Raw genomic sequence first — 24,699 nt, forward strand, 5'->3', positions numbered from 1 at the left:
TTACGTATACAAAATAAAACCGAAGGTCCGCAGGTATCGTTCGGTCAGTAAGGTATTGTATTTTGCCACGCCTGTTACATGGGCTTCTACAAGTGATTTGAATATGTAAATGAACAAAGAAGGAAGAGGTGAGTGATAGCGATTTCCATCAGGACTCAGACGCAATCTTCGTAGTCCACTCTTGGCGAAACAGGTCGTTTTCGAGCACGATTCATAGTAAGGTAGTTCTAGGCGCCAAATTCAAATACATAACTTTAGTTCAGACTTCCTTCAAGGAAACTTTAAACAGTTCCATTTAGAAATCAAGAATAAAAATCAAGGGTCATTTTGCAAACTTTGGTACAAGAGAAACAGATACTTGAAATTCAAAATGGCCGCCATCCCTGGCTAACCTCAACAGGGAAAAATAAATTTTCGCTCAGTTTTCACAAACAATAAGCCGTTGCAAACTTTATTCGCCCCATGAACTTCAAAATGAGTTTCCACAAGTGGTAGACTTAAAATGAATAGTAAAAGTCTGAGAGTCCAAATATTTGTCTCCGAAGCGCATTCTATATTAAAAACACGAAACTATACTGAATTGTGGTCGTTATCTGATATAGGCTGTGCCTAGCCCTTGATAGAGCCTGCGGGTGATTGAAACTGTACAGCTTAGCCTGACCTAAAATATCGTGATCTCCTGAAATATATAAACATTAAATTATTGATGATGATGGGAGATCATTGAAACATAAATATTTCACTTTGAAAATTTGTATTCTTCTGAGTCACTTTATTCACTTCGTCACATTACATGCATTAGGTCCTATTACTTCGCATCAGTTTTGCGCGTCCTGATCGGGTTCTACTCTTCATAAAAGTGACTTTGACAGATGAGTTTGTTGACCTTGCATGCTGCATTCAAACTGGTCGTGCCTGTAAAGGGCGACCTCTACGGGCACGACTCATCATCAGAGTCCGTCACCATACTTGCAGTGAGCATGCATGTTTGACATATTATGAGTCGCCCAGGCTTAAACAAAGTCTGAACCCTTGCCATCAACTTTCCTCAAAAATGTCCCCACAGTGTCGTATTTACACTAACTATCATGGTGATATTTGTACAGTCACCCGTAGGTTTTATCAATTTGATTAAAATCAGAAATAGAAGTGTGGTTTGTGGTTTTTACCAATCATGTAATTGTTTGCCGCTCACGTTTATTACCCTCATCTCTCCAGGGAGGCAAAGATCGACCGACGTTGAACGAATGCGGAAGGATGCAGCAAAGAGGAAGCTACTGAGCCAATCCATACATCCGATTTAATCAGATTAAAGTTTAAGTCGATTTCTATTCAGTTGGAATGTCGCTGTCAATGTCAGTGAACTTTAAAATTGAAATCATCCTATTTACATCCACTGCACCGCTTTACGGAAAAGTGGGTTGCTATAGCTGTAGGCGTCTGAAATCAGTGTTTCTTCCGCACTACAGTAATGAAAGACGGGGTCAGTTATCCCTCATTCCAATGAAACTGCTATTGCTCTTCAGGTCATATGTTCATCCAAACAAAACCATGGCATTCTCACATCAACGTGACCCCGGGTCAGATAAAATCATGTGTCTTATCATTTTTCTTACCTGCAGCTTTTGCCCATGTTTGTACGCTGTGAAGAGCTGTGGCCACGCCATCTGTAGCTATGCACAGTTGAAAACAATAATATGTACATGTACACACCTGCGCAAGGGCATCGATTCTACTATGTTCGATGGTATCCAATACAAACTACAGCGTGACTGGATTGGTTGTGATTGTGTGAATAATTATCGACTTGTAATTCTCTTCACTGACATGGAGTGCAGGCTGCTAGGTATAAATTAATTCTGATATTCGTGGTTGTATTACTGCCAGGGTTTTAAACGACATGTATCAATTTCACGACATAAATATTCAGACATTGGAAGGCCCATGCTTCTGAAGAGTTAAACTATCATACGATCGTGTGAATACACCAAGTGTTCACAATCATGAGATAGAACAGATATGATACAGACAGAGACACACGACGAAGGGATGTATAGGGACATACTGAGGCAAAGAACATTGTATTGTGAATTTTTCATAATTATTTATTTCATCTTGATTATTTTCATGTTATTTCTTAGCAAAACAAGAATTCCATTCCAACCATTTATCAAATACTTTAAACAATGATAAAACTGAAAAAGGAATCATTCTGTCACATACTACCTCTGAAAAAATGGCCAGCCAGACGAATCGTCTCATCGGCATATCCCATTACTTTACAGCGGGGTTAAATTGCCAATTAATGCATTGGTATCTTGTTTTGCTTGTTTTGTTCTCTGGTATTTACAACGTATTTGTCTATTTTAACTCAGACAGTCACCACTGCAATGCTTCAGCATCTAAAGAGACACAATTATGACCGAAGATGGATCTGTAATGTTCATATAAATAATAGACTTTCTTCAGAGAGTTCCGAAGATTTACAACATATTTCACGCCCCTGTTAATGTTTAACCTAGTTCACAACCAAAGTAGTTACAACAATATAATCAAGTTTGCGACGAAAGTGTTTTCGTTCCGTTCAACGTGTCCTCTTCCATAACACACATATTTCTCCACGGGTGACTTTCGTCAGTTGACTTATAAATTAATATTATTAAGATAGATAGCGACATCGACAACAACTGATTTGGGCTAAACATTCTAGTTTGGAATGTCGTGTCAAACAGTGAGTACAATGTATATTTGTAAATATGATTTCTCCTTTGAGTCTTTGCTTAAATTGTACACACGGCACAGGTTAGCTCATGCCCGTTGACGTACGGCTCACACGGGAGTCCACCGCTTGATGTACAGACCCCTTCCGTTGGATACAAGAGAGCACCGTCTTGGCTGGTACGCGTTCCCGGTCGTACGTCGGCGTGCCTGTCAACGCAAATGAACTCAGTCCGTCCTTCATGTGCATAATGTGAAGCCATCAAATAGCCGAAGTATTCCCTGGTCCAAGTGTCGGGGCAGACGTTTCGGGCCGGCACCATCATAACTGTTGATCTCGTCTTGATACGACAGACGGCACATGGTGGATCGTGGTCATGTAAGTCAGCCATTGGTGCGTACGTATTGGTCTGGTATTCAGCGCCGTAAAGTCTCGCACCTGTGCCGTGTAAACCGTCTACCGGTTCATCGTAGATTGGTTCTTCAGGCATACAAAGATAATTTCCACCGCTGCCTTTGTGTGTATAAAATCCACCTCCAATCACACCTGAGCAGAATAAAATGGGACAATGTTAAACAAAGCATGCTGCACGTTCCATGCACGTAGATGAGAATTACAGTCCACATAATAGATTACCATAGATGTACCAGTTATATAATATATAATATATATATATATATATATATATATATATATATATATATATATATATATATATATATATATATAATACAATTATTATCGATTCTGCAGAGGGAATAGTCATGTTGTCTGTCCGAACATCGTCGCCAATTCTGTCTGTGTGAAATTGTGCTACAAGCAAAAAAATAAATTCTGAACGCTGCATTTAGAACACCGACTTTGCTTCGCAGAATGCATACCGTGGTTTCCATTTTAGGGAGAGATTTTTCTACAATTTGACTAAAAGATACTCTCAAAATGAGCATATCAGGTGATAATTTCAGAGTTTAAGAGGTGACAGCGAGAGAAAACCTTTAAAAGTTGAGAGAGAGAGAGAGAGAGAGAGAGAGAGAGAGAGAGAGAGAGAGATGTAGCAGTAACAAAGACGAAAGAAGTTGGTCACTGCAAATCAATATTGACTCACCTTCGTAAACCAACTCGGCTGTGTCGGGACATTCACTTTTACCCCAGCGGATGTACACGTTGCCAGTGCTTGCTTGGGAATTCACATCTACAACTTGCGGAGCCTCTGGTGTCGATTCGGAAAGTCTCCTAGACAATCTGTCAAATGGATTAGCCATCAGAGGCGCCTCAGGAAGACCAGCTGGCCCTGGAGGACCCGGTGGACCAGGTGGACCCGCTGGACCGGCTGGACCCGCTGGGCCAGCCTTTCCAGATTGACCAGGTGGACCTCTCATACCTGCCAACGAAATTTAGATAATCGGTGATGGACTGTAATAATGTTTGAGCGCAGTTTGATTTCATCTTACTTGTGATGGGAATGTTGATATTGTGAAAAATTCAAATAGCACTTCCTTTCTCGCGAGATGGCCACGTCACGTAGAGAATTACATTTGGCATTGAAAGGAATGCGACTGAATAATGTAGTACACTAAGGCCCCTCCTTATTAAAGTAATATGACTTCAATTCAACGATGAAGCTCCTCTCGCTGAGATCACAGTGATAGGAAGTGTTGTTCAAGTGTGTTTAATTTTAAAGATAATACTACTAAAATCCAAGCATTGCTCTTATTTGGATCTGGACCTCCCTGAACACTACTACAAACACAATCTTACAGTGATGAGTGCATGTACTGAGTGTAGATAGGACTGACCATCCGGTTATTCGGCCACCCAAAATAAACAACCAAATAAACAAGTTGGCAACGATCACAATTTATTGCAACGGAACGCAAAGTGAAGAATCTTTAAATAGTCACGAAGTTCTACATACCCATTCCAACGCCACCTTCAGAAAGTTGTAGACTACCCGATGAGGCAGAGCATCCTTCGCGACCATCGCGTCCATCACGACCATCACGTCCAGGCGGGCCTGGAGGGCCCGGTGGGCCTCGAAAAAGAGTCGAGGGCACACGTCCACTTTCGCTCTCGCTCTCGGTGTCGGATTGACGATGGTGCCGGTAGACCGCATCGTAAAATTCCGCTATCTTGTCTGCAACTGTTTGATTGACATTTGTAAAGAACTGAAGCGGATCAACATTATCTGTAAAAAAAATATGAAGTAAATAAGATACATTAACTTTCGTTATATAAATTTATCATCATCATATGACATTATGAAAACTTTGTGACACCGTGCAGAATTACAGAAAGTGAAAACATATATACTCCAAATGATATTCAATTTCATGGAGGCATTTATACAAAGTATTCAAATGCGACAGAAAGGGCAAGAGGGTATAACCTTTCAAGTTGTATGCTCAGCAGTTCGTCTAAGTAGTTCATAGAGAAATTTGTGAGAGCTCAGCGGGTCCTAGTTTTCGAATAAAACCAAACTCAAAATATTAGTGACATTGAGCCACTGAAATTAAGCTGAGGAAAATGCCATGTGTTTTGAAACAACGGCACGCAATGGCCGTCATTGACATACTCTCTGAAACAGCCAAACTCGCACGCAATTTTAAACTCGGTCTATAACATACCTTGTGCGTCACGCTTTCTTCGCAATTTCTCTAACAGTCCAGTCGGCCTCGCCACTTCGTTGACTCTAGATTGGTCGTTATGGTATTGTTTGAGTCTGGTCACGTCATTCTAGGGCAATGAAAATCGTAATTTGGTGTCAGTTGTATAGATCAAAGTGTGAAATCGCCAGCTTGTAAAAACATTACGGGGAGTCAAACCAATGCTGTGACCCGTATACGATTGAGGTCGTGGGAGTTAAATGGATCTGTCAGGACACGCAGCATGGAATAAGATGAATTGCTGAATCATAGACCCTGGAAAAAAGTCCACGGCTAAATATGTGTGTGCATGGGATTAAGATTCAGCGAAGAAACATAGATTTTGGGTTGACAAGAATTAAAATAAAGACTTTAGATTTGTCAGTTTCTTACTGTAATGGTAAAGGTTGGACTGAAAGTATAACTCAGACCCTTTGCGCAACTTTTCTGAAGTACTGTTGAAGATCTGTTTTAAATTGAGCACACCCACACAGAGGAGAAAGAACGGTCACTGAAATGATTATCAGAAAATAGCCAAGGATAAAGTTTGTTTTTAGATGATTTGCAATGAAAGTCGATAAAGCTAGGAATGCGATGGTCTTTTGGTATTCCGAAAAGAAATCTTGGGTGAGTTGTTTTAAAGTGAAACCTCACCTGCAATACTTGTACGGTTTCCTGCAGCTGAAGAAACAGTTGTTGTTGTACTTGGATCGCTGAAAGAAGCTCCTGTAAAACCGACTCAGGTCTCTGATTCGGGGCTTGATCTTCCGAGTCGGCCGTGAGGTGGGCAACTTGTATGGAAAGGAGAAGAATTGATAGAACCTTCATCTTGTTTCAAGTCGTGGACTTTCTGTCTCCAGAGCCTTGTCGTCAAATGATACAGTTGCTCTCTGGGCGCCTCCCTTTTAAGCAACGCCGGGGGTCGAGTCCAGCTGTTCCGGGTGTTAACGGGGTTTCCCGAGTTTACGGCCTTAGTGTCTTGGTTTTCCCACGCGCTGCCAGTGGAGTTGTTTTGCACACGGAAACACATTTGATATGCCTTGAATTAAAGCGGGAATGAGGAAGACAGTGAAGTTACGATGACCAGCTTGCAGAGACTGTCACATTAAAACATCACGAATAACATATGGGGGATACTTTTCTCGAAACATATCGCAAATGTTTTAAATCTTCCCCGAAACCTATCGCAAATGTTTTAAAACCTTCATCAATGAACATTGAAAGGAGGAACAGGAAGATGAGGTAATCACTAAGTTATGTGGATTATCTTGTCCATCTATGGGACTTAGGGAGCGTTCAGTTTTTACGGCCGGGGGGGGGCCCGGCAAAATCTTGTCGCCGGTATTCAAAAAAAGATAGACCCCCCTGCATTTTTCGTGAAAAAAAGATGACCCCCCCTTTGTCAGATGAAAAAAATTGATGACCCCCCCCCCCGCTTAAAAATAACTAAAACCCATATGTCAAATTTACCCGCATGGTTTGGATTTGAACTCCGGTACGCGGCGGCCCGCCGGTAAAGAGGGTCGATCATGGCCATTGCATGAAGTAAACCTAATTGGAGTGGGCCGCCAAAGGCGTCTGCCCGTTAAGAGGGTCATGGGTAATACATAATGTATATTTATTGTAGTGGGCCGCCGAAGGCGGCCCGCCGGTAAAGAGGGTCGATCATGGCCATGGCATAAAGTGAACTTTATGTGGTATTATGTTTTTGAAAATGTGGGTGACCCCCCCTTTCCTACCAGTGAAAAAGCGATGACCCCCCTTTGCGGATTCCAAAATTTTGATGACCCCCCCTGGATTTTGCCGGTCCCCCCGGCCGTAAAAATTGAACGGTACCTTAGTCTTCTTCGGTTGGATGACGCGGCATTTCCTGACCAATGTTAGGTAATCACTCCATATTAGGTTATCGGCGTATTGCCGATCGTTCGAAGTGAAATCAGATGGAAACCGTCAAAACTTTACACTTCCATAAAAGTCCTTGTTATGAAGCTTGATGACTTTTCGAATGCAACCACGTTATTTTTGTTGTTAAATTAGCAGAGAGAAATAGAAATTTGTTTTCCAAAGAATGAAAGGGATAAAGACTATGCAATTTCATAGAGTGAAAATACTTGAAACGAACAGACAAAACAAGACAAGAGATCGAGATGTGTGACGTCATAGCACAAGAAACAGAGTCAAAACAATCGGATTATCCTAGTTTTCTTGTCATTGAGAAAGATAAATTTGAAGAAGCTTTTGTGGATCAAACGAAGTGAAATACTGAAGCATCACAAAGTGACCTGACTCTAGGTCGATAGTTTTACTCTGTTGATGAAATGGAGACCTGGTTTCACTCACATGAGGTCAAGAACACCATCCCATCAAGGGTGGTTTATCCCATTACAAAACTATGGCATCCCATCAAGGGTGGTTTATCCCATTACAAAACTATGGCTTTCTGTGATCAGTGACGTATCGTGTCAGGTATCCCGTGCAGCTGTCCTCGCTATGGCTTATATGTGTGGGTGTTTATACGAAATCAAAGTGTGTGCTCTTAAACGATTGAATGAGGTTGGCGACCGCGACAAAATAACGTTTATATAATCGTCGCCACATCAAAATGTACAGCAATTCTCAAATTATCTTGAACTAAATCCTTTCTTGCCTGTCACTGAAGTACAAGACTGTGGCCAAGATATATACGCTTTTATTCGACCCAGAATGTGGAGTATGCGATGAGATCAGATTCCATAAACACTTTATATATTGCTTATTTAGCATTTAGCTTTATGCAAATATATATATATCTATATCTATATATATATATATATATATATATATATATATATATATATATATATATGTACACATATACATATATATATATATATATATATATATATATATATATATATATATATAATATATATATGTGTGTGTGTGTGTGTGTGTGTGTGTGTGTGTGTGTGTGTGTGACACAGAGACACAGAGACAGAGACAGAGAGAGACACTCATGATTTATGTATAACGTTTCGTTGTTGTATAAATTTCAATAAAAGTTTGGCTTAAGGGAATTAGATTCACGTTGCCCGGTCGACAGAAAAAATATTTATGAGAGGCAGGGGAATACATTCAACATGTCGATGATTGATTCCCTTGCGTCTTTGTGGTATATTTGTTCCCGCCATTCTTCTAGGATATCAAAATCCCATTCTTGCGAGGCGAAACTTCATCCCGCTCGCCGATACGATGCAAAATAATGAAAATACGTCAATTTGAGTTGGTGTCGAGAGGTGTAATAATACATTCCCCTGTGACTGTGATTGGTGAGGAACGCATGGATTTGGGGTTTGAAGTCACACTGTAGAGGGGAAACAGGTGAGGGAGGCCATCATCAACAACAGGTACGCAGCGAGGTTTCCAGATTTCGGGAGCGTACCTGCAAAGCCTGGTTAGTCTTGGCCAATTTATATACTATATTGCAAGAGATAGCAGACGTTTACCTCACAAATATAGAGCATGGTGTAGTAAACAGGCTCGATCAATTTCAGGATTGTTGGTCGATTGGTTTTACATTCATACACAAAGAAAAAAATGATTTCTTTATTTAATGTCAGTGTTGTCACCGATGTTTATGTTCGTTTCTTCAATGAGTGCTAGTTTTGCAATCTCTTTCATTTCCAGTGCAGGAGGGGGTTCACAATTTAAAGTTACATCACGTTACTAGATTTGTGGTTCATGTTCCCTTTTTACAAATAGTACTTTAACTAGAGCATGCTTTATTTTCAGATTCGCCGGCATTTGTACTAGACTCGGGCTGTGCCATTCGGTTCACATTTTGTTCAGTTTTTGCTTAATTCCCATACGATGGAAAAATGGTTCACTTATCTGGACAATGGTATTCAAAACAAAACCACAGGAAGTCAGGCTTTGAGATGATGGCACTCTCAGTGTGCCAAGGCCTGTTTGCAAACTTTTCGATTACGTAAAGAGAAGAAAATAGGAAGCCCTTGAAATAGTAAGATAAAGTACAAAGTAAAATTAGCCTGAAATAAAAGAGGCTTTCTGCCGCTGCCTCAGGGATATTGCTGATACGAACTCTCCAAGGGATGGATCGTTAGATCGAATGGTCAAAATGGACCCTAATAACGCTTTGGCTTTCCACAATTTATGATAAGCATATTTTTCCTAGTGTCTAAGTTGGTAGAGCATGCAGTTCAAGAATGCCACACTTTTCAATTTCCAACCGTATAAATATTTTCAACACTGCGAACTATATCGGGATAATTTATGGCGACTAAAGTATACAGAAATATATGTGTTTCTTCCTTTCTATCATAAAGTCTTCTATTTTTGAACAAAAATAATGATCCTGATATCCATTACAGCGTGAGTAATATTTTAAATGCGTTAACGATAATTTTAACCTCACGCAATTACTATGAAATAATTCCAATTACCTTTTTTTTAAACTTCCAAGAGTGCATTCCACACAAAATTTGCTTTGCCTTTCATTTTATTTTAATCAAAACTACTCAGATCTAATGACCGATCTCTAGAAAACGACAGTCACGTGAGTCTTCTTTCACAGTAATGTCTTAAAATAACCAACAGGATTTAAGGTTACGGCGACTGTCAGGAAGACTTATGAAGGCTGGTTTTAGATAGCGATTGCATGCATTCTTTCCCATTTACTATATTTCTGTAAATAAATTATGACAAATTGTCATTTTACTACCCCCCCGTACCTTCAAGTCATTCCTCTAATTCATTTATGGCTCGTTACAATTGATTGCAATAGGAAAGTGGAGTCTGGTTCGAAGCTTTAAGATTTAATCACGAGAAACTTGAAGACAGCCCGGAACCTGGAAATTTCCTACATACAGTGACTGTTAGTTCTACTCAATATAAAAACATAGGAACCTGCAGTATATACCCGAAGATTGTTCTCTCAAAGGAGTTTCGTCCTTACTTATTTATTTATTAACACTTTTGTATAGCAGCAGAGTTTATAGTATACAGTAATTTTCATCATCGCTTATAAAGAAATTGTGAAAAACTACAAATCACACAAAAATACGAGCGAGAAATCCCGCAACTCATTTGTACCAGCCCTATTACGTTGACGATGTGGAAAGCAGTCAGTTAAAGTTGCTTGTACGTCACACTCCTTGTATTATTGAATGAGATGCATGTTGGTGAAACAAAAACAAAAACAAATCCAATTGTGGTGTCGGATGCCACACAGGGCAGATAGTGAATTATTTACCAAGTGCTGTAAGGTATCTCAACAATAACCGAAACTAAAGACAAGGCAGCGTGGTTGGTATTTAAGATAAGACGAAGTCAAACTTTGTGCGTAGAAGCAAGTTTAACCCATGAAGTGTGAAGTATGGTGAGCATCAGTCATGATAAACAAGGTGTGGTTTGTTGTCATCACTGAACACTAGGACATCCATAGCACTATTGCTTCTACTGTCTATGATAGCACTAACAAACAAATAAACCGATATGGCGGTGTTCCGTACAGTACACACTCTCGTTGTCTGTGTACATGGTCATCCATCATCTTGACGGATCTAGTGTAATCGTCATATCTATCGCCTATTTTACAATCATCACATTTATCAAAGAGAAAATTTAAAACGGAACATCACACAAATCAATTCCATTTGATTAACTGATTACATTCACCTGCGCACTGGTTTAATCGTGTATTTTCACTGCAATGTAATCAATTCTGATAAATTAAACAACTTCTCTTTCGTTGGTTCATCAAGAGGGCGACTGATCACTTTTTTATTAAGAAGAAATGCCTGATTATAATACTTGCTTTGACCTTCGGTGACCCTTACCATGGAAGTGACTTGACCGAAGAGCAGATGACTCGTAGAACACCTGCTTCATAGCTGTTGCCTAAATGCTCAATTCCTGTATGTAACCACAAAATTACTTGAACTTGACTCATCAATTTGTGTAGCCAATGCCTACTTCTGTCTAGCTTTTACCACTAATCTTTTACCGGTCGTAGTCAAGGTCAGACAGAACGTAAAAAACCACAGTACCGCCTCATAAGCATTGCTTTCGTCTAGTAACACTGCGAAAATTAGTCACGTGACAAATGGATAAATATTAGGGCTTTTAAGCTTGCAGAGAGCGAATCCCGGTCCACTCAGACTGTGGTGGGGCATGTGGAGAAAACCGGTTCTCTCTGACTTTGTTGGGCGATGTATTAAATGGCGCCATAGGACAGCAGACTATACTTCCAAAATATCGTATTGATGCAGTGGTTCCTGGTTCGATCTTTCAGCAGTAACTCTTGCCTGTGATCATTATCTACCTTTGTGTGTCGGTTGGCTATTAGTAGATGCAGTAGTAGACACCCGTAATAATATTGTGACACTGTAATCACCATCATGAAGTGACAGAAGTAAAAATCATTGAACATCATTTATGCATATTTTATATCACTTACGAAGTCTAATTACATCGGTCAGTACCTTAAAACTGTCTGAAAGAGCGGCCACCCTATCTCACAGAAAGAACGAAAAACAAAGCGGTGACATGACCATGAATATCATGCTGGCGAATTTACAAAGTGCAAGGCTACAACATTTCCATAGACTACTGATAAATGAGAACCATGGTGTTACAACTTTTATGACAAGCACTGTACCATTTCATTACTATTACCAATAAAATGTCCCTGAACGAAAACAGGACTGAAAATGAATTAAAAGCCAAAGCGTAGCGTATGGCGAGGTGATATATGACACTCGTACCTTGTACTAATAAAAGAAAAAACCAAAACAGCTTTGAAATTCTCTCTTTGATTTATCTACAGAAATGTAAAGTTATGATATCATAGAACGTGCTCGCCATTGTTGGACCTAACTGCATCAGTTGCTAATTAAATCCATAGTCTGTTCTCTGTGAACGTCAGCATATGGAGGCAGTCCTTCAATAAACTGCACAATTCTCACGGAAACTACTTTTCTCCTCTCCTGAACTAACGTTTCGATGTCAACCCCTAATGTCTGCAGTGCAAACGTTCGCCTGACAGTGTGAAACTTGAGTCCATAACATGAGAGAGAGAGAGAGAGAGAGAGAGAGAGAGAGAGAGAGAGAGAGAGAGAGAGAGCGGTAAAGGAAGAGATAGTGAAAGCGAATTAATTAAGAGTCGGAAATAAAAAGAGAAAATAGAAAAATGGCTGAGGTAAGATCACGAGCTTCTCACATCATGCATGTATTTGGAGTTTGCCATGATTGCAACATAAAACCAGGAAAAGCCACAAAATGCAATAAATATTTTATCCTTCCATTTACGCGTTACCGATGTCAAGTTCCGGATGCAACTATTGGATGAACTGACCACCAGGGTAGCTCTTACTATTGTAGGGGTGGTCAGTACTTCCTTGTTCAATAAATATAATATTAATGGCGTGTTAAGTCACACACTCTTCCGTGTACGGAACCTCTTAAAACTGAGACTGGACAGAACATCTTGACGATCACAATACGTAATCAAAATACAAGATGATATCGTATGTCCTGCAACATTTGCATATAGCTATATTACATATCGTTCAACGAGTCCTCAAGTATGCCTAAATTTCTTATCTAGTAATACGGCTAACTCGCCCAGTTTAGCAATACCTTCATTGCTCTGATAGAGTTTGTGTGCGATGTGTGGTAGTGAGTATTTAAGTGCGAGTGCTTCATGAACTGTACAGCATGTGGAAGGGTCGCAGTCAGAATAATTGTAACAACTTAGCTCGGTTATTGAACCACTCCTTTTAAGGGTGGGGATTTGGCCGAGCGGTTTTGACTGTGATGTCGTTGCTAGGTGACTGGGTGCCGTACGTTGTGTGAGATCCAATCCGATCGAAAATTTACTGAACATAATACGTTGCTTTCTTTCTCCACTATAGAGCAAAATTCAAGGCGTTCTCCAAATAAACACAATAGTACATCCCCACATCGAGGGTGCATGGATGGGCATTTTTAAAATCTGGTGTAATTGAAATGCGATGAAGTACAGCAAGTCTCGAACATGATTCAGCGTCTGCAAATTTACTCAATACCCCTCTGCGTAGTCAGGCATCGATTTTGATGGTGGCTAAAACAAGTTTGCTTCAAAGACATTACATGTAATTCTCTTTCAAACCATGCAGGTAGCAGGGTATGTACACATTGTACAGGTTAGTAGACCATACCACAGGTACGCGACACGTCGCTTCGCTTTTCTCTCTATTTACTGTGAATCAGTACCGATCGCGAAGCGACGTGTCTTGTAGCTGTGGACGATACAAATGTAGATTCTATGATCACGGACTGATGATCATTCGTTAAATATATGCCGCAAGTTTTCGACTACTGATAAGGAAATATTCAAATTTTTTATCAGAATAAGTTAACACATTACTTTTATACCTCTTTTATGTCGTTGATGTATGTACAAATGTAATGGAGAAATCTGTTATTAACTAAGACATGACAAATATGACGTATAGGTTTTAATGCCTTTCACCGATTGCTCGCTCGTAACCGAAAGTGACGACAGATCTATAAGTAGATTCTGAAACATAGAGCGATAAAAAGAGTTCTTATTTCAGTTTGCCGATTAGAAGAGTATGATGGTCATCAATCAAAATGATCGGCAAATGAACTCCTGGCTGTTGACCGAGCGAGAGGGCGCATGTTTTCTCACAGTGCTAATTTACTACCTTTGTTACAGACTAAATTTTCTTTGGGTTTTTCATATTGTTTTTAATTTTGGAATCTGTATAAAGGTCAATGAACGACACAACTGAACTGTTAAAATCTGTGTAAGGGTTAATAATCGTTACGAATTCTCCTCATGTGAATGGGTGCCGTACTTTGCCGTACGTTTAACCCTTGTTAATGAACATTACGAATTTTCTTTCATCTTTGGTAAAACTCCGTTGTCAGGAACATTCAATGTATTTGCGTCATTGGTACCTAATTATCAAGGATAAAGATAGAAACTTGTATTTGTGACATCTAATTGTCAAGGTAGTAGAGTGAATCTGCATTCTTAACACCTAAATCCCAGACAGGACCCTGGGATGGTTACGCAAGGGAAATATTAGGGGCGACTTGCAGCGATTTGAAAGCTTTTATCCAATTGGTTGGCAGAATCTCACCATTATAATTGAATAATGAAAATAAACTTTCTAAGCTGCTGTGAATAATGACAATCGACCAATCAGATATAACCTTGCAAAGACGCTGCAAGTCAGCCGAAATATTATATAAAAATGATGTAACATATACAGATTATGTAAAATTTTATATGATCGATGCCCAATGAGAGGAAGTTTAGTAATGTAGTCTTCGAAGGGAAGAATGTTTTCACTATTTTAGCCAATCAAGAAATACTAGCTGATTAGTGATTGGAGGCTTAACTAATTACAATTTCTTTTAAAAAGGGATGATCACCCACTATTTTCAGCTGGGCATCTCTGATGTGTAAACTTTACACGTCAGCAATAAACCACCATCGATTGACATCCAACAACTTTGTGAGTCTCTACTCTGTCCAAGATCTCAACGTACCTCTCAGCAGTGAGTAAACTCCCCTGGCCGACGAGATAAGACCTATAACACCTTCACAGATGTACACAGTATTTCCATTTAGGAAAACAGAATATCGTCAAAACATTTTTTCTAATTTCAAGTTGTATTGGATGGATAAACTACACACATCGATTTTTCAAATGAAAAGGTCGTTTTTCCCCTCCACACATCCTCGAGACAGTATTCGTGTGTACCATCCTGAAACTAGGCACATTTGAAACAGTCGTCTCGTTTGCGTTATTATAATAACGCTGTGTAAATATCCTACAGTCAGCTTCAAAAAGGAAAAAAAGTGAAAAAGAGAATAATCGTCGATGAAAAATTTTCTTTTCCACTTTCAATAACTGAAGGTTTACCGTTTCTTACACCTTGCATGTTCCTTGTCAGTGTAACGGCACATTTGCTAGTGGTGACGGTAATTGAAATGTCATTGTCGGCCTAATACCGGAACTGCTGTAAGATTGCCACACTGTAAAACATCCATATGAACTCTTATTTAAAAGTTTCGGCATTTTGTAGACTGTCGACAGCCCCTGTATCTTGTCTGTCTCTTAATGGTGTAGTACTCGCACGAACGACGGTCGGGGGAAGCGAAAGCAAACATTGCCTCTCGCTTCGCACGCAGATTGCACAGCTCACACCTTCGGCGCTACGCTTGCGATCTCCCCCCCCCCCCCCCGTCGTCTGTGCGAGTATTTTGGTGAAATGTTTTGTATGATAGCAGATGCACTTTAACCACGAGATGGCGCACTTCCTACTGCCAGAACACCCTGAATCATTTTGAACAACATAGAGATGCTTGCATTCTTAATACTAAGGTTTCATTTGTCTACAAACACAAAATATCATTTTAAAATTCTCTTCTAATGTAAAGTATTTCACGTGATGGAAAGAATACTCTCAGGTACGACTGTACACATCTCGACGACGATAATCTTATTGTATATCATGCACTGTTGGTTAAGAAAGTTGTCATCAAGGCCCAGCCTGTATAAGTTATTAAGCTAATATTCGTTTCTAACAATTAAACTCAACGATTCATTCTGCATTCTGGCGGTTAAACTTTTATAAGAAGTGCATAGGGCCTCTGTGTCGCATTTACGTGCCAATATTCACACTACTGGAAGCAAATCTGTGTATTTAAATAGAACCTGAGAAAACATCCTCTATTGTCCACCACGTGTCCCATTTCTAACATTTAGGTTTCTAAACTCATAGATATTCACACGTAAGAATCTACGGTGTAAATTGCATCAATTGCCACAACTTGACATTAGGTTTGATGTGCATGAGATTCTAATAGATGTACTTATTTGTTTTGCTAAATGTCGATATTTTCATCGCCTTTATCCTAGCTTTCGTTTCGTTATAAACAAAACTTCGTTCAGATACCGTAAAGATTACCTGGGGCTCTGTCAACAACCTTTCATCATTCAATCCAAACTCTGGGACATATCATGTAGGATAAATTTCAAGTTCTCACGGTCCTTCCCATGTGAAAAATTTTGGTTGCGACGCAGGCTTAGATAGAAATGAACAGTTTACGAACTTGTTTGATAGAAAATCTGCTGTAACACCCCCTGACATTTTTATTAAAATCCCGAAAAATTACTTCCCCGAGTTTCCGGAGACAGGCTATATATATCCTGTACAGACATTTTGTTGGTTTGTCCTTTCGACTTCGTTACTGCTCATGACGGTCAAAATGGCATGCTTATTTTGTAAATAATAAAAAACTATTTACAGATCAGAACACCCTCTAAGGCCTGAAGAAAGAAATGAACTATAGATCGAACTTGTTGCTTTTACCAAAGGTTACAAATATATCTGTGGAAGTTTTTGGTTTTTTCCATATTGTGATTCAAGTGATGGTTTTGGTCGTTTGAAATTTTAGATATCAGTGATATTTAGAGACCTTGACAGACCTTGGCTGTGCGGGCAGCATCTTTCCCAGCAACCATGAATTCCATAATAGTGTTTTTGTACGAAAAGCTGAGATTTGCATGGGCACATCTTGTAGACGACTTACTACAGTGAAACAACTGCATCATTTGAAGCATGCCATTTCTTTATAAGTTTGCAAGATTGACTCCTTGGTGATTACTATATAAATCATTCAGATCACAGTTAAGTTTTGTCAGACCGTCGTATCAAATGTGTCGAGACACTCTTAAAGAGGCATTTTCTTGTTCCACGCTGGACTTGGTTCAAGTCGGTGATTGTGTACAACAAAGTCCTGAAAGTCATGTCAGCAAGGTTTAGACGCATTGATGTTACTTTGTACTTCTAAAACACTTGCATAGTAATAGTTGGTGGTAATAAGAACCAGAACAAGTACGACAAGTCTGTCAGTGAACAAAAATAACTTTAATGATTTAATTTTGCATCGAAGGGTACAGTATCAGTCTCGATTGAAATACATCCATCTTTCCAAACATTTTTTTTTCGAAATTGTCGTCATTTCAAGTGTTTGTTTAGTTCACACATAATCCAGTCAATCATCACGGTGCCTAGCACAGTGTGGTCAAAATTGAGCTGCAAATGTTACGTCATACTTTTAATACACCGAAAATTTTTAATGTCGTCGACAATCTACTTTCAAATTGTGAATTCAAATTGAGACATGCAAATTGAATTAATCTAAGTATGTCAGATAAGTCCGAATTTAGAATTTACGGCCCATGTGTTCGATACGCTATGAGCAAAAAGTCAAACACTATGCCAAGTTTTTTTGCTAAGCGAAAAATTCAAACTATCTGGAAAGGCATGAAAAAGATAATTATTTTTTTGACGTTGTCTTGCATAGGTAAATCATTTTCAATCGACGCGCATATCTGAGGTGATAACAAAACCAACATCTCAAGAAAAACAAACTCATTCAAGTTGACTTACATCAACTGTTTGAATACGCGAAGCAATGGCACTGAAAGTGTCTGTTGCTTCCACAATAGTTAAGGCGCAACACTTCGGATTTTACAAAAGTCAAATTTCATGAAATCAGTTTATCCTGTATTTTTCCTCGCTAACACATGTTGAAATTCGCTTCGCAATGAGACGACCTGTAATGTATATCACACTTAATGTTGTTGTTTGTTTGGCTTTCATGATTTGTTGTTACTGTTAGTCACTTTCCCCAGTGATCCACGAACAATATTACTAATGCAAGTACTGAAATAAACTTGATATTATTATTTTTTGACCTTCATTTTGGTAACAAGCACTCTCTACATATAAACAAGCAAAAGATAAACAAACAAAGGAAAACAAACGAAAAATAAGCACCCCCAAAAATAATTGGTCCAATAACAATGTATTATTTCAATCCACAAGGGTGGACATCCTTATCACATTTTACTTTCTGCCATATGCATACCCACTAGCTGAACTTCCAGGATAATCTCCTAACTCTGTCTGAAGTAATCCATTTTCAAGGGCCTCTCTGACGACATCTACGTCATCGCGACCATGGTTGGCCGAATTTGACCCAAGGCACCGTCCGACCTCATTGTTGTAAAGGTCCATCAGTCGCTCGTTCAACGGATTGACGCTAGATCTTTCGTGAGCGTCACCGAAGTCCTTAGCAACACCAGCTCCGTATGTTTTGGTAACGCGGTACATCCAGAGAGCGTGTCTGAAAGCGTCGCCTTCACCGTTGTGTACACCTATATATGGAATGATGGGATGTTACGTTACTATGACATTTAGATTGAGGATTTTTTATGTCTTTCTTTACAAATATCTACGGATAACGATTTAATTTCCATCTTTTCCTCCCCTCCTTCCAAGAAATGACAATTTGAATACGTTCAACAAGTACAGGAATTGCACATGGTCATGATATCAATCTTGAGCTACTCTTGACTTTCAATTAGGAATTAATCAAATCGTTAGAGTGCAGGTGTCTATTAAAGTTTGTCGCCAATGTCTGTATACGCTATGAACCATGCTTAGCTGGACCGTAGTGACTTACTATTTGGGAAGAGGCTCTGTGCGTCTGCCAAGCTGTCATCAGCGAACGATTTGATCTTGAAAGCTTTATCTAGGTTGAAGATGGCCAGCAGAGTCTCGCTGATTCCGTTATTGCTAAAGCTTAACCATCTGTACGCAGAATCTTCTGACAGACCAGATGGAAGCCTACTGCAACCTGGAACAACGCAATTGTTATAATTACATGTAATTATGATGGCGTACTAACTGTAAGAGTTTGCAATCTAGAAGCAGCATCATTCAGGACTTAACAAACTAGCAGAGTTCATAATATCAGCTCTGACACCTTTATAATTGTTGCCTAACTTGCTGTAACTATTTCCACAAGGTGTCTGTCCCCACCTTAAATGTTACTTTCGGTTATCGCCAAAAAAAACCTACGGAAAATTGGCGGGAACTTACCGCAAGAGACGCATCTCCTACGTCGAATACTTGACGGTTTTGTCGTCTGTATGTCAGTTTCGACATCACCATCTTGTTTGTCTGTTTCCTCTGAGCTGGAATCAGCAACACCTAGGTCGTCGTCTTTGGAATTTACATCATCATATTCGAATTCATCATCGAGCGAATCATCGTAGCTGTCGTATTCCAAGATATATCCGCCCTGAAAATGAAAAAAAAAATGCAAAACAGTTTGATAAATGAATCTACATATTTCGCTTTGGCACTGACAGCAGACGAAAGAATCCAAATGTGAATACGACTGCATCGAAGTGGCTAATATAACCCACTATTTACCTGTAGCAGAAAGACTCAACATGGATTTGGGATATTCAATCATTCAATAGAAAAATAACGGCTGAAAATTTGAACGTAAATGTACATCACTTTTGGAAAGTAAGCTTATTTAGTTTCGTCTGTTTCAAAGAGTGTGAGGCAATGGAACGATCACGTATGCACAATTCTTACAATCGTTTTATGAGATTTCAAGTTGCGCAGCCTTTATAACTACATTTTATGTTGCTTAAGGACTTTACCTCATCCGTGAGGAATTCCCTCTGGATTTCGGGAAGGATGTCTTCGTATTTCAAAAGAAGCTGGATGAACTCTTTTTCGAATGATTCCTTCTTTTCCTTTGGGGTTTGAGTTGCATCCTTGGTCATCTGTGGTGACGTAGGTATCGACATACCGTGGATGATGCTGACCAGACAACACACTGCAAACAGACGTAGATACATGTTGATTGCTGTCAGTCACCAGTCAAGTCTGAATAGTGAGTTGGGTCTGAATCTTCTCAATCCACACAAACGACCAACGGCTTTTATATACTGTGTGCCAGCCGGGGTGCACTGAAAACGACAGCCAAACAACATGGGGATATCCTGAAATTTGATATGCCTGTTCGAGAAATCCCGGATTCTATGCGGAATATGCATTTATTTCGACGGAAACAGTTTACTTTGGAACCTTGAATCGTTGTAAATAAGGAAAAGTCTCCTTCTGTATCTTGTAGAAGTGATAATTGTCGATGTTCAGTTTTGTGGACTATGAACACTATAGAGTGTTGTGCCTATGATCAGAGTGCAAATCTACACACGCTGAAACGCGTACGCCATTAAATACATCATTGATTTGATTGATCCCATTGAATGTCGGATGGATAGTGTTAGGTGGGACAGAAAAATATCGGAAGACAAACTCTCTTCAATCTATCAGAGATACATTAAGTAGACGTTGATGGACAGAGGGGAAAACGATGAAAGTTTGCACTGACACTACGGACACAAAGAAATACTGTAACTTCGAAGTTATTTACTTGCGAAATACGTATCGCTTTCGTCAAGTATTTTCCGTCGTTGAAAATCCGTTTTAAAATTCTCTAGATGAGCAAGGCTTGTACAAAACACAGAAATATGCCCCGTTTTATAAATCTACTCTATCTAAAACCACATTCCAGTCATAATGAAGTCGCACGATTAGGGATTGTTAACAAGTCAAATTTTAGAAAGTGAATTGGTGACCAGAGGCGTTTTCACAAGTAGAATATTCTGAAGTATGTTCAAGACTATACAAACATGGAGGGAACGTGAGAGCTGTTAACTTGTCAGCTGCCCTCTCATTGACTCCACACTTCAATCTTCCGGCTTGAAAAAACCTTTACAATCGTCATGGAAAGTTCCCCTCTGTCACTTCGCCACATTATTCTGTCCTTTTCATCGACACACCTTAAAACAACAGGATCAATACTTTATCCTTGCTCACAGGACTAAGTAGGCTCCCTCGCCCTGAGCAAAGGTACGGTATGCAATTTTCGCACCTTTGAGAAAAACTTGTCCACCATTTGTAAATCGATTGCGATTACTCTTCAGCTTTGTTGAGTGTCCTCTCAGTAATAATATAACTTATTAACACACTATCAGGTCGAGAAACCCAAATATGCCATGATATTGCCATTCTCTCTGAGTCGAGAACCATATTTGACTTCAGCATGAGATCTTACAACAAGACAGCCAACCAGTCGACTTTAAGACTGTTAAATGTTTAGTTTTGCGATTCCAATGTACCTTGAAGAATCTTTAAGGGGAGTGAAATGTATCCGAGGCCGCTCTCGAACTACATTTAAAAATTTACTATCCGACAAATCAGCACATTTTGTTGCCTACACTTTTATTCCCATGACTCTTTCTAATTGCAAAAAATTCTCACTTGTATGTGCCCGTCGCAAGATTTGCACTTCCCGATCGAATCCACTGCGCAAAAAATTATGCCAGCTGATTATAAAAAATGCCAGCTGCATACCCTCTGATATTAGCAAAACACTGCACGCCAAGAAATCACATACGGCCGCTCTTTTTCAGAAACAGGATTTTTGGTTACCCCTGGCACTATAATGAATGTGCACGTACGCGGAACAAGGAAGCATCAGACTTTTGGCCAACAACCAGTTCTCTCGGCAGAAAATTCAAAAACATGAAACGGGAGAAGTGTTTGCGAGGTTTATGTCGCTGTACAGCAGTTTGTGTTGGTCGCAGATATCCACATAAACAGGCAGTACTAACTGCCAGCTTAGGTGACTCAAGGTCAATACTACGTGTGCATTTCAATAAGAAATGGAAATTCTCATGAAGAGCGCTAATGTTGATTTGACATGAAATTTGCTGTAACCACTTCCAACAGAAAATAACAGCACATCAAGAAATATTAAGTTATCATTAGAATAAACTAAGAAAGGTTGAATTGTAAATCAAGTGAATATCACGATAATGACGTGCGATGTATCACGTTTCGACTTCTAGGAACCTTGTTCTTTGTTAGAGATGTAGACATTCTGATGAAAATGGATAAAAATCTACAATATATCAGCTGTCATTCGAAATATGATTTATTTAAATACATATGTATTAAGAACTGCAATCAGTGCCACTGTCGTTTGCAGTGTGACGTACATATTCATGTAGACTTGGTTCAAGTCTGTGATTTGTGAATGTTGGAGTGGGGTGAACGCGATGATTTGTGTTCTGTATGTGAGTGGGATTAACGCGATGAGTGGTGTAAACGCGATATAGAGGAGTTTCACCACAGGGACAGTTGAAAAATCCATCCCCAGGGTGTCTTGATCTTACATTAGCACAGGTTTTGCAAAGATTTCTTTTTCTCCTTCACTGTGTCACTGTGTCATATATTTGTCCTCTGACAATCGTAAGCGAATTTTTATCATGCATACATGCATGCATACATGGTATCCAGCTTCCGACTCTGTTGTCAGTCATTGCTGATTCCACAGTTTAGTGAACTCTTCAGACTACTGACAGAGTGCAGAAACATTTACTCAAGTCAGCCTTCCAGCAACCAGACCCAAGACATTTCTGGGAACAGTGCTACGTTCAGCTTGTAGTCTCGGTAGACTATACATTGCTCAAGGCGGTACGTGGTTCGAGGAAATGAAATTAGATCTGTTCAATAAATCGGTCATGTTGACATTAAATGGTGGAATTCATTTGTTATTTCTTTTGGCACGAACGAGAACAGTCTGATGGGAAGCCCTGCGTACGATGCTGATCGTTTTCGGCGTTTTACAACATCCCACCACATACGTGATGGGATGTCAGCCACTGACTTTAATGACCCAGAATAAACACCGAGCGAGAAACTCGATATGTATTCTGTACATAGCCACACTTACGTCGACGTGACACGATTTGGACTAATGTTTGGAGAGATTTGGGCTGTGTATATGCCGTTGAAAGTTTATGCAAGAGAAAATATCGCCTGAGACTCAAGTACCAGTGAAATTGTTTTCACACCTTATGACGGTGACTCAATTCCTTTCGTTCCATTTCGTCGAAGTTCACGGGCAACGCAATCAAAAAGTGCTGACAAGAACTGAAGACTTTGGCTCACGTTTGGCGTTTTATATCTACACATTATCTCACAAAACTGTTCTTTTATTGAAGACATGTATAGCGTAAATGGTCGAAAGGAGGCTTGCCTTGGCATACCGCAAAAGTTTACTTTACCCTGAGAGTGGTTCAGCTGAGATGGAGTACTATACTGTGTGCCAGCCTAAAATTGAGCTATGAGATACTACGGAGTAAAGATTATCTGCAGTTTCAAAAGGGGGAAAATGCAATTCTCGATTGTCTAAATTTGCATTCGGACATATTTTGGGGATGAGATATTGCAATGCGATTTCACCTTTTTGCAGTTCGATGATGAAATAATGTCATGCGACAGCATGCGAGTATGCACTTCGGCATGAGGGTCCGACGAGATAATGACATAAGAATGTAAGTATGAGGTCACTGATATGAACCAAGCTAGGGAGAACAGAACTACAGGATCGTTAAAGTAGTCAATATGAGAATGCAACATGCGCTAATATTTCACAATACAGTTACATATTTTAAAAAGAGAAACAAGTCTCTGCCTACGTAAAGTGTACGTTGGCATAGAGTTACATCGGGTCAAAGGATGATAGTGTCCTTGTAGCTTTTCTCATGACATCTACATTACGTTTGAAACAACCACAACACAACAGTTATCTTCGATGAATATTATTGGTTAACAACAACAACACAACTAATAAACAACAACAATACAAAAAAACAACAATAACAATAACCAGATTTCTGGGTTCCCTATGAAAGAACCTGTTCCGTGGTCTGCGTGAACATCGGTGTGAAGAGAACCGGGTATGTGGTGCACCACACTCAGCTGTGGAGAATCCGACTCCACTACGAAGTTTGCCCCTTGTGTGGTGAAAACGAGAATAGGCCAAACTCGGAATTCGAATCGACCACGGTACAAACAAAGCCATGTGCGCAAACGCGCATACACGTACGTGTGTACGGCGCTTATCTGACAAAACGTGCTTATCTGACAAAAATAACTAATTACTGCTTGTAGCCTTACTCATTTGTGGAAAGTAATCCCTCACACAATACTTCGTCTGTTAAAACACACAAACGAAATCTTAATTAGAGCAGTCTAAAATCACAAATATCACAAACTAGCCATATAATCGTTAAAAAATACAGTAAATTTCATTGATTGCGTAAAATCGCCGAGCATGTCAATTAATCACTGTGTATACATCGATCAACACATAGAGGCTGTCTTAAGGGGTGGAGGAGAGGGTACGAGGTCACATGAGGTCGCCCGCTCTCACGGTGGCGGGAGTATCAAAATCACCACAATGGCAAGCAGAGTACTTATGTTTTTGTTTTTATCACCTTCCTCGATCGCTAATTTTGCCATTTAAGTACATAAATTATACTCAATAAACATGCAAGTGGATGATAAGAAAAGCACCTACATGTTGCAACACGG

General features: G+C 39.6%; 2 protein-coding genes across 2 annotated transcripts; both read right to left on the reverse strand.

Annotated features, from left to right (window-relative positions):
* Window positions 1–2,079: 2,079 nt before the first annotated feature.
* Window positions 2,080–6,631, reverse strand: LOC139136624 (short-chain collagen C4-like). The gene is made up of 5 exons (XM_070704398.1): window positions 6,016–6,631; window positions 5,344–5,452; window positions 4,635–4,904; window positions 3,825–4,100; window positions 2,080–3,265 (listed from the first exon to the last, which is right to left on the reverse strand). The coding sequence occupies exons 1-5, from the start codon at window positions 6,187–6,189 to the stop codon at window positions 2,781–2,783; spliced, it is 1,314 nt and encodes a 437-aa protein (XP_070560499.1). The 5' UTR covers window positions 6,190–6,631; the 3' UTR covers window positions 2,080–2,780.
* A 10,658-nt stretch (window positions 6,632–17,289) lies between these two features.
* On the reverse strand, window positions 17,290–20,243 carry LOC139136626 (uncharacterized). The gene is made up of 4 exons (XM_070704399.1): window positions 19,908–20,243; window positions 19,333–19,534; window positions 18,914–19,087; window positions 17,290–18,605 (listed from the first exon to the last, which is right to left on the reverse strand). Exons 1-4 carry the CDS (start codon window positions 20,106–20,108, stop codon window positions 18,295–18,297), a joined length of 888 nt encoding a protein of 295 aa, XP_070560500.1. The 5' UTR covers window positions 20,109–20,243; the 3' UTR covers window positions 17,290–18,294.
* Window positions 20,244–24,699: the final 4,456 nt, after the last annotated feature.

Source organism: Ptychodera flava, chromosome 7, assembly GCF_041260155.1.
Source record: "Ptychodera flava strain L36383 chromosome 7, AS_Pfla_20210202, whole genome shotgun sequence".
NCBI lineage: Eukaryota > Metazoa > Hemichordata > Enteropneusta > Ptychoderidae > Ptychodera > Ptychodera flava.

Coding starts and splice junctions, on each gene's coding strand:
- LOC139136624 (XM_070704398.1), bottom strand. CDS start 6,189: ATGAAGGTTCTATCAATTCTTCTCCTTTCCATACAAGTTGCCCACCTC. Junction 4,905..5,343: donor AAGAAAGCGTGACGCACAAG/GTATGTTATAGA, acceptor TTTTTTTTACAG/ATAATGTTGATCCGCTTCAG. Junction 4,101..4,634: donor TGAAGGTGGCGTTGGAATGG/GTATGTAGAACT, acceptor TTTCGTTGGCAG/GTATGAGAGGTCCACCTGGT.
- LOC139136626 (XM_070704399.1), bottom strand. CDS start 20,108: ATGTATCTACGTCTGTTTGCAGTGTGTTGTCTGGTCAGCATCATCCAC. Junction 19,535..19,907: donor GGGAATTCCTCACGGATGAG/GTAAAGTCCTTA, acceptor TTTCATTTTCAG/GGCGGATATATCTTGGAATA. Junction 18,606..18,913: donor ACAGAGCCTCTTCCCAAATA/GTAAGTCACTAC, acceptor TTCCATATATAG/GTGTACACAACGGTGAAGGC.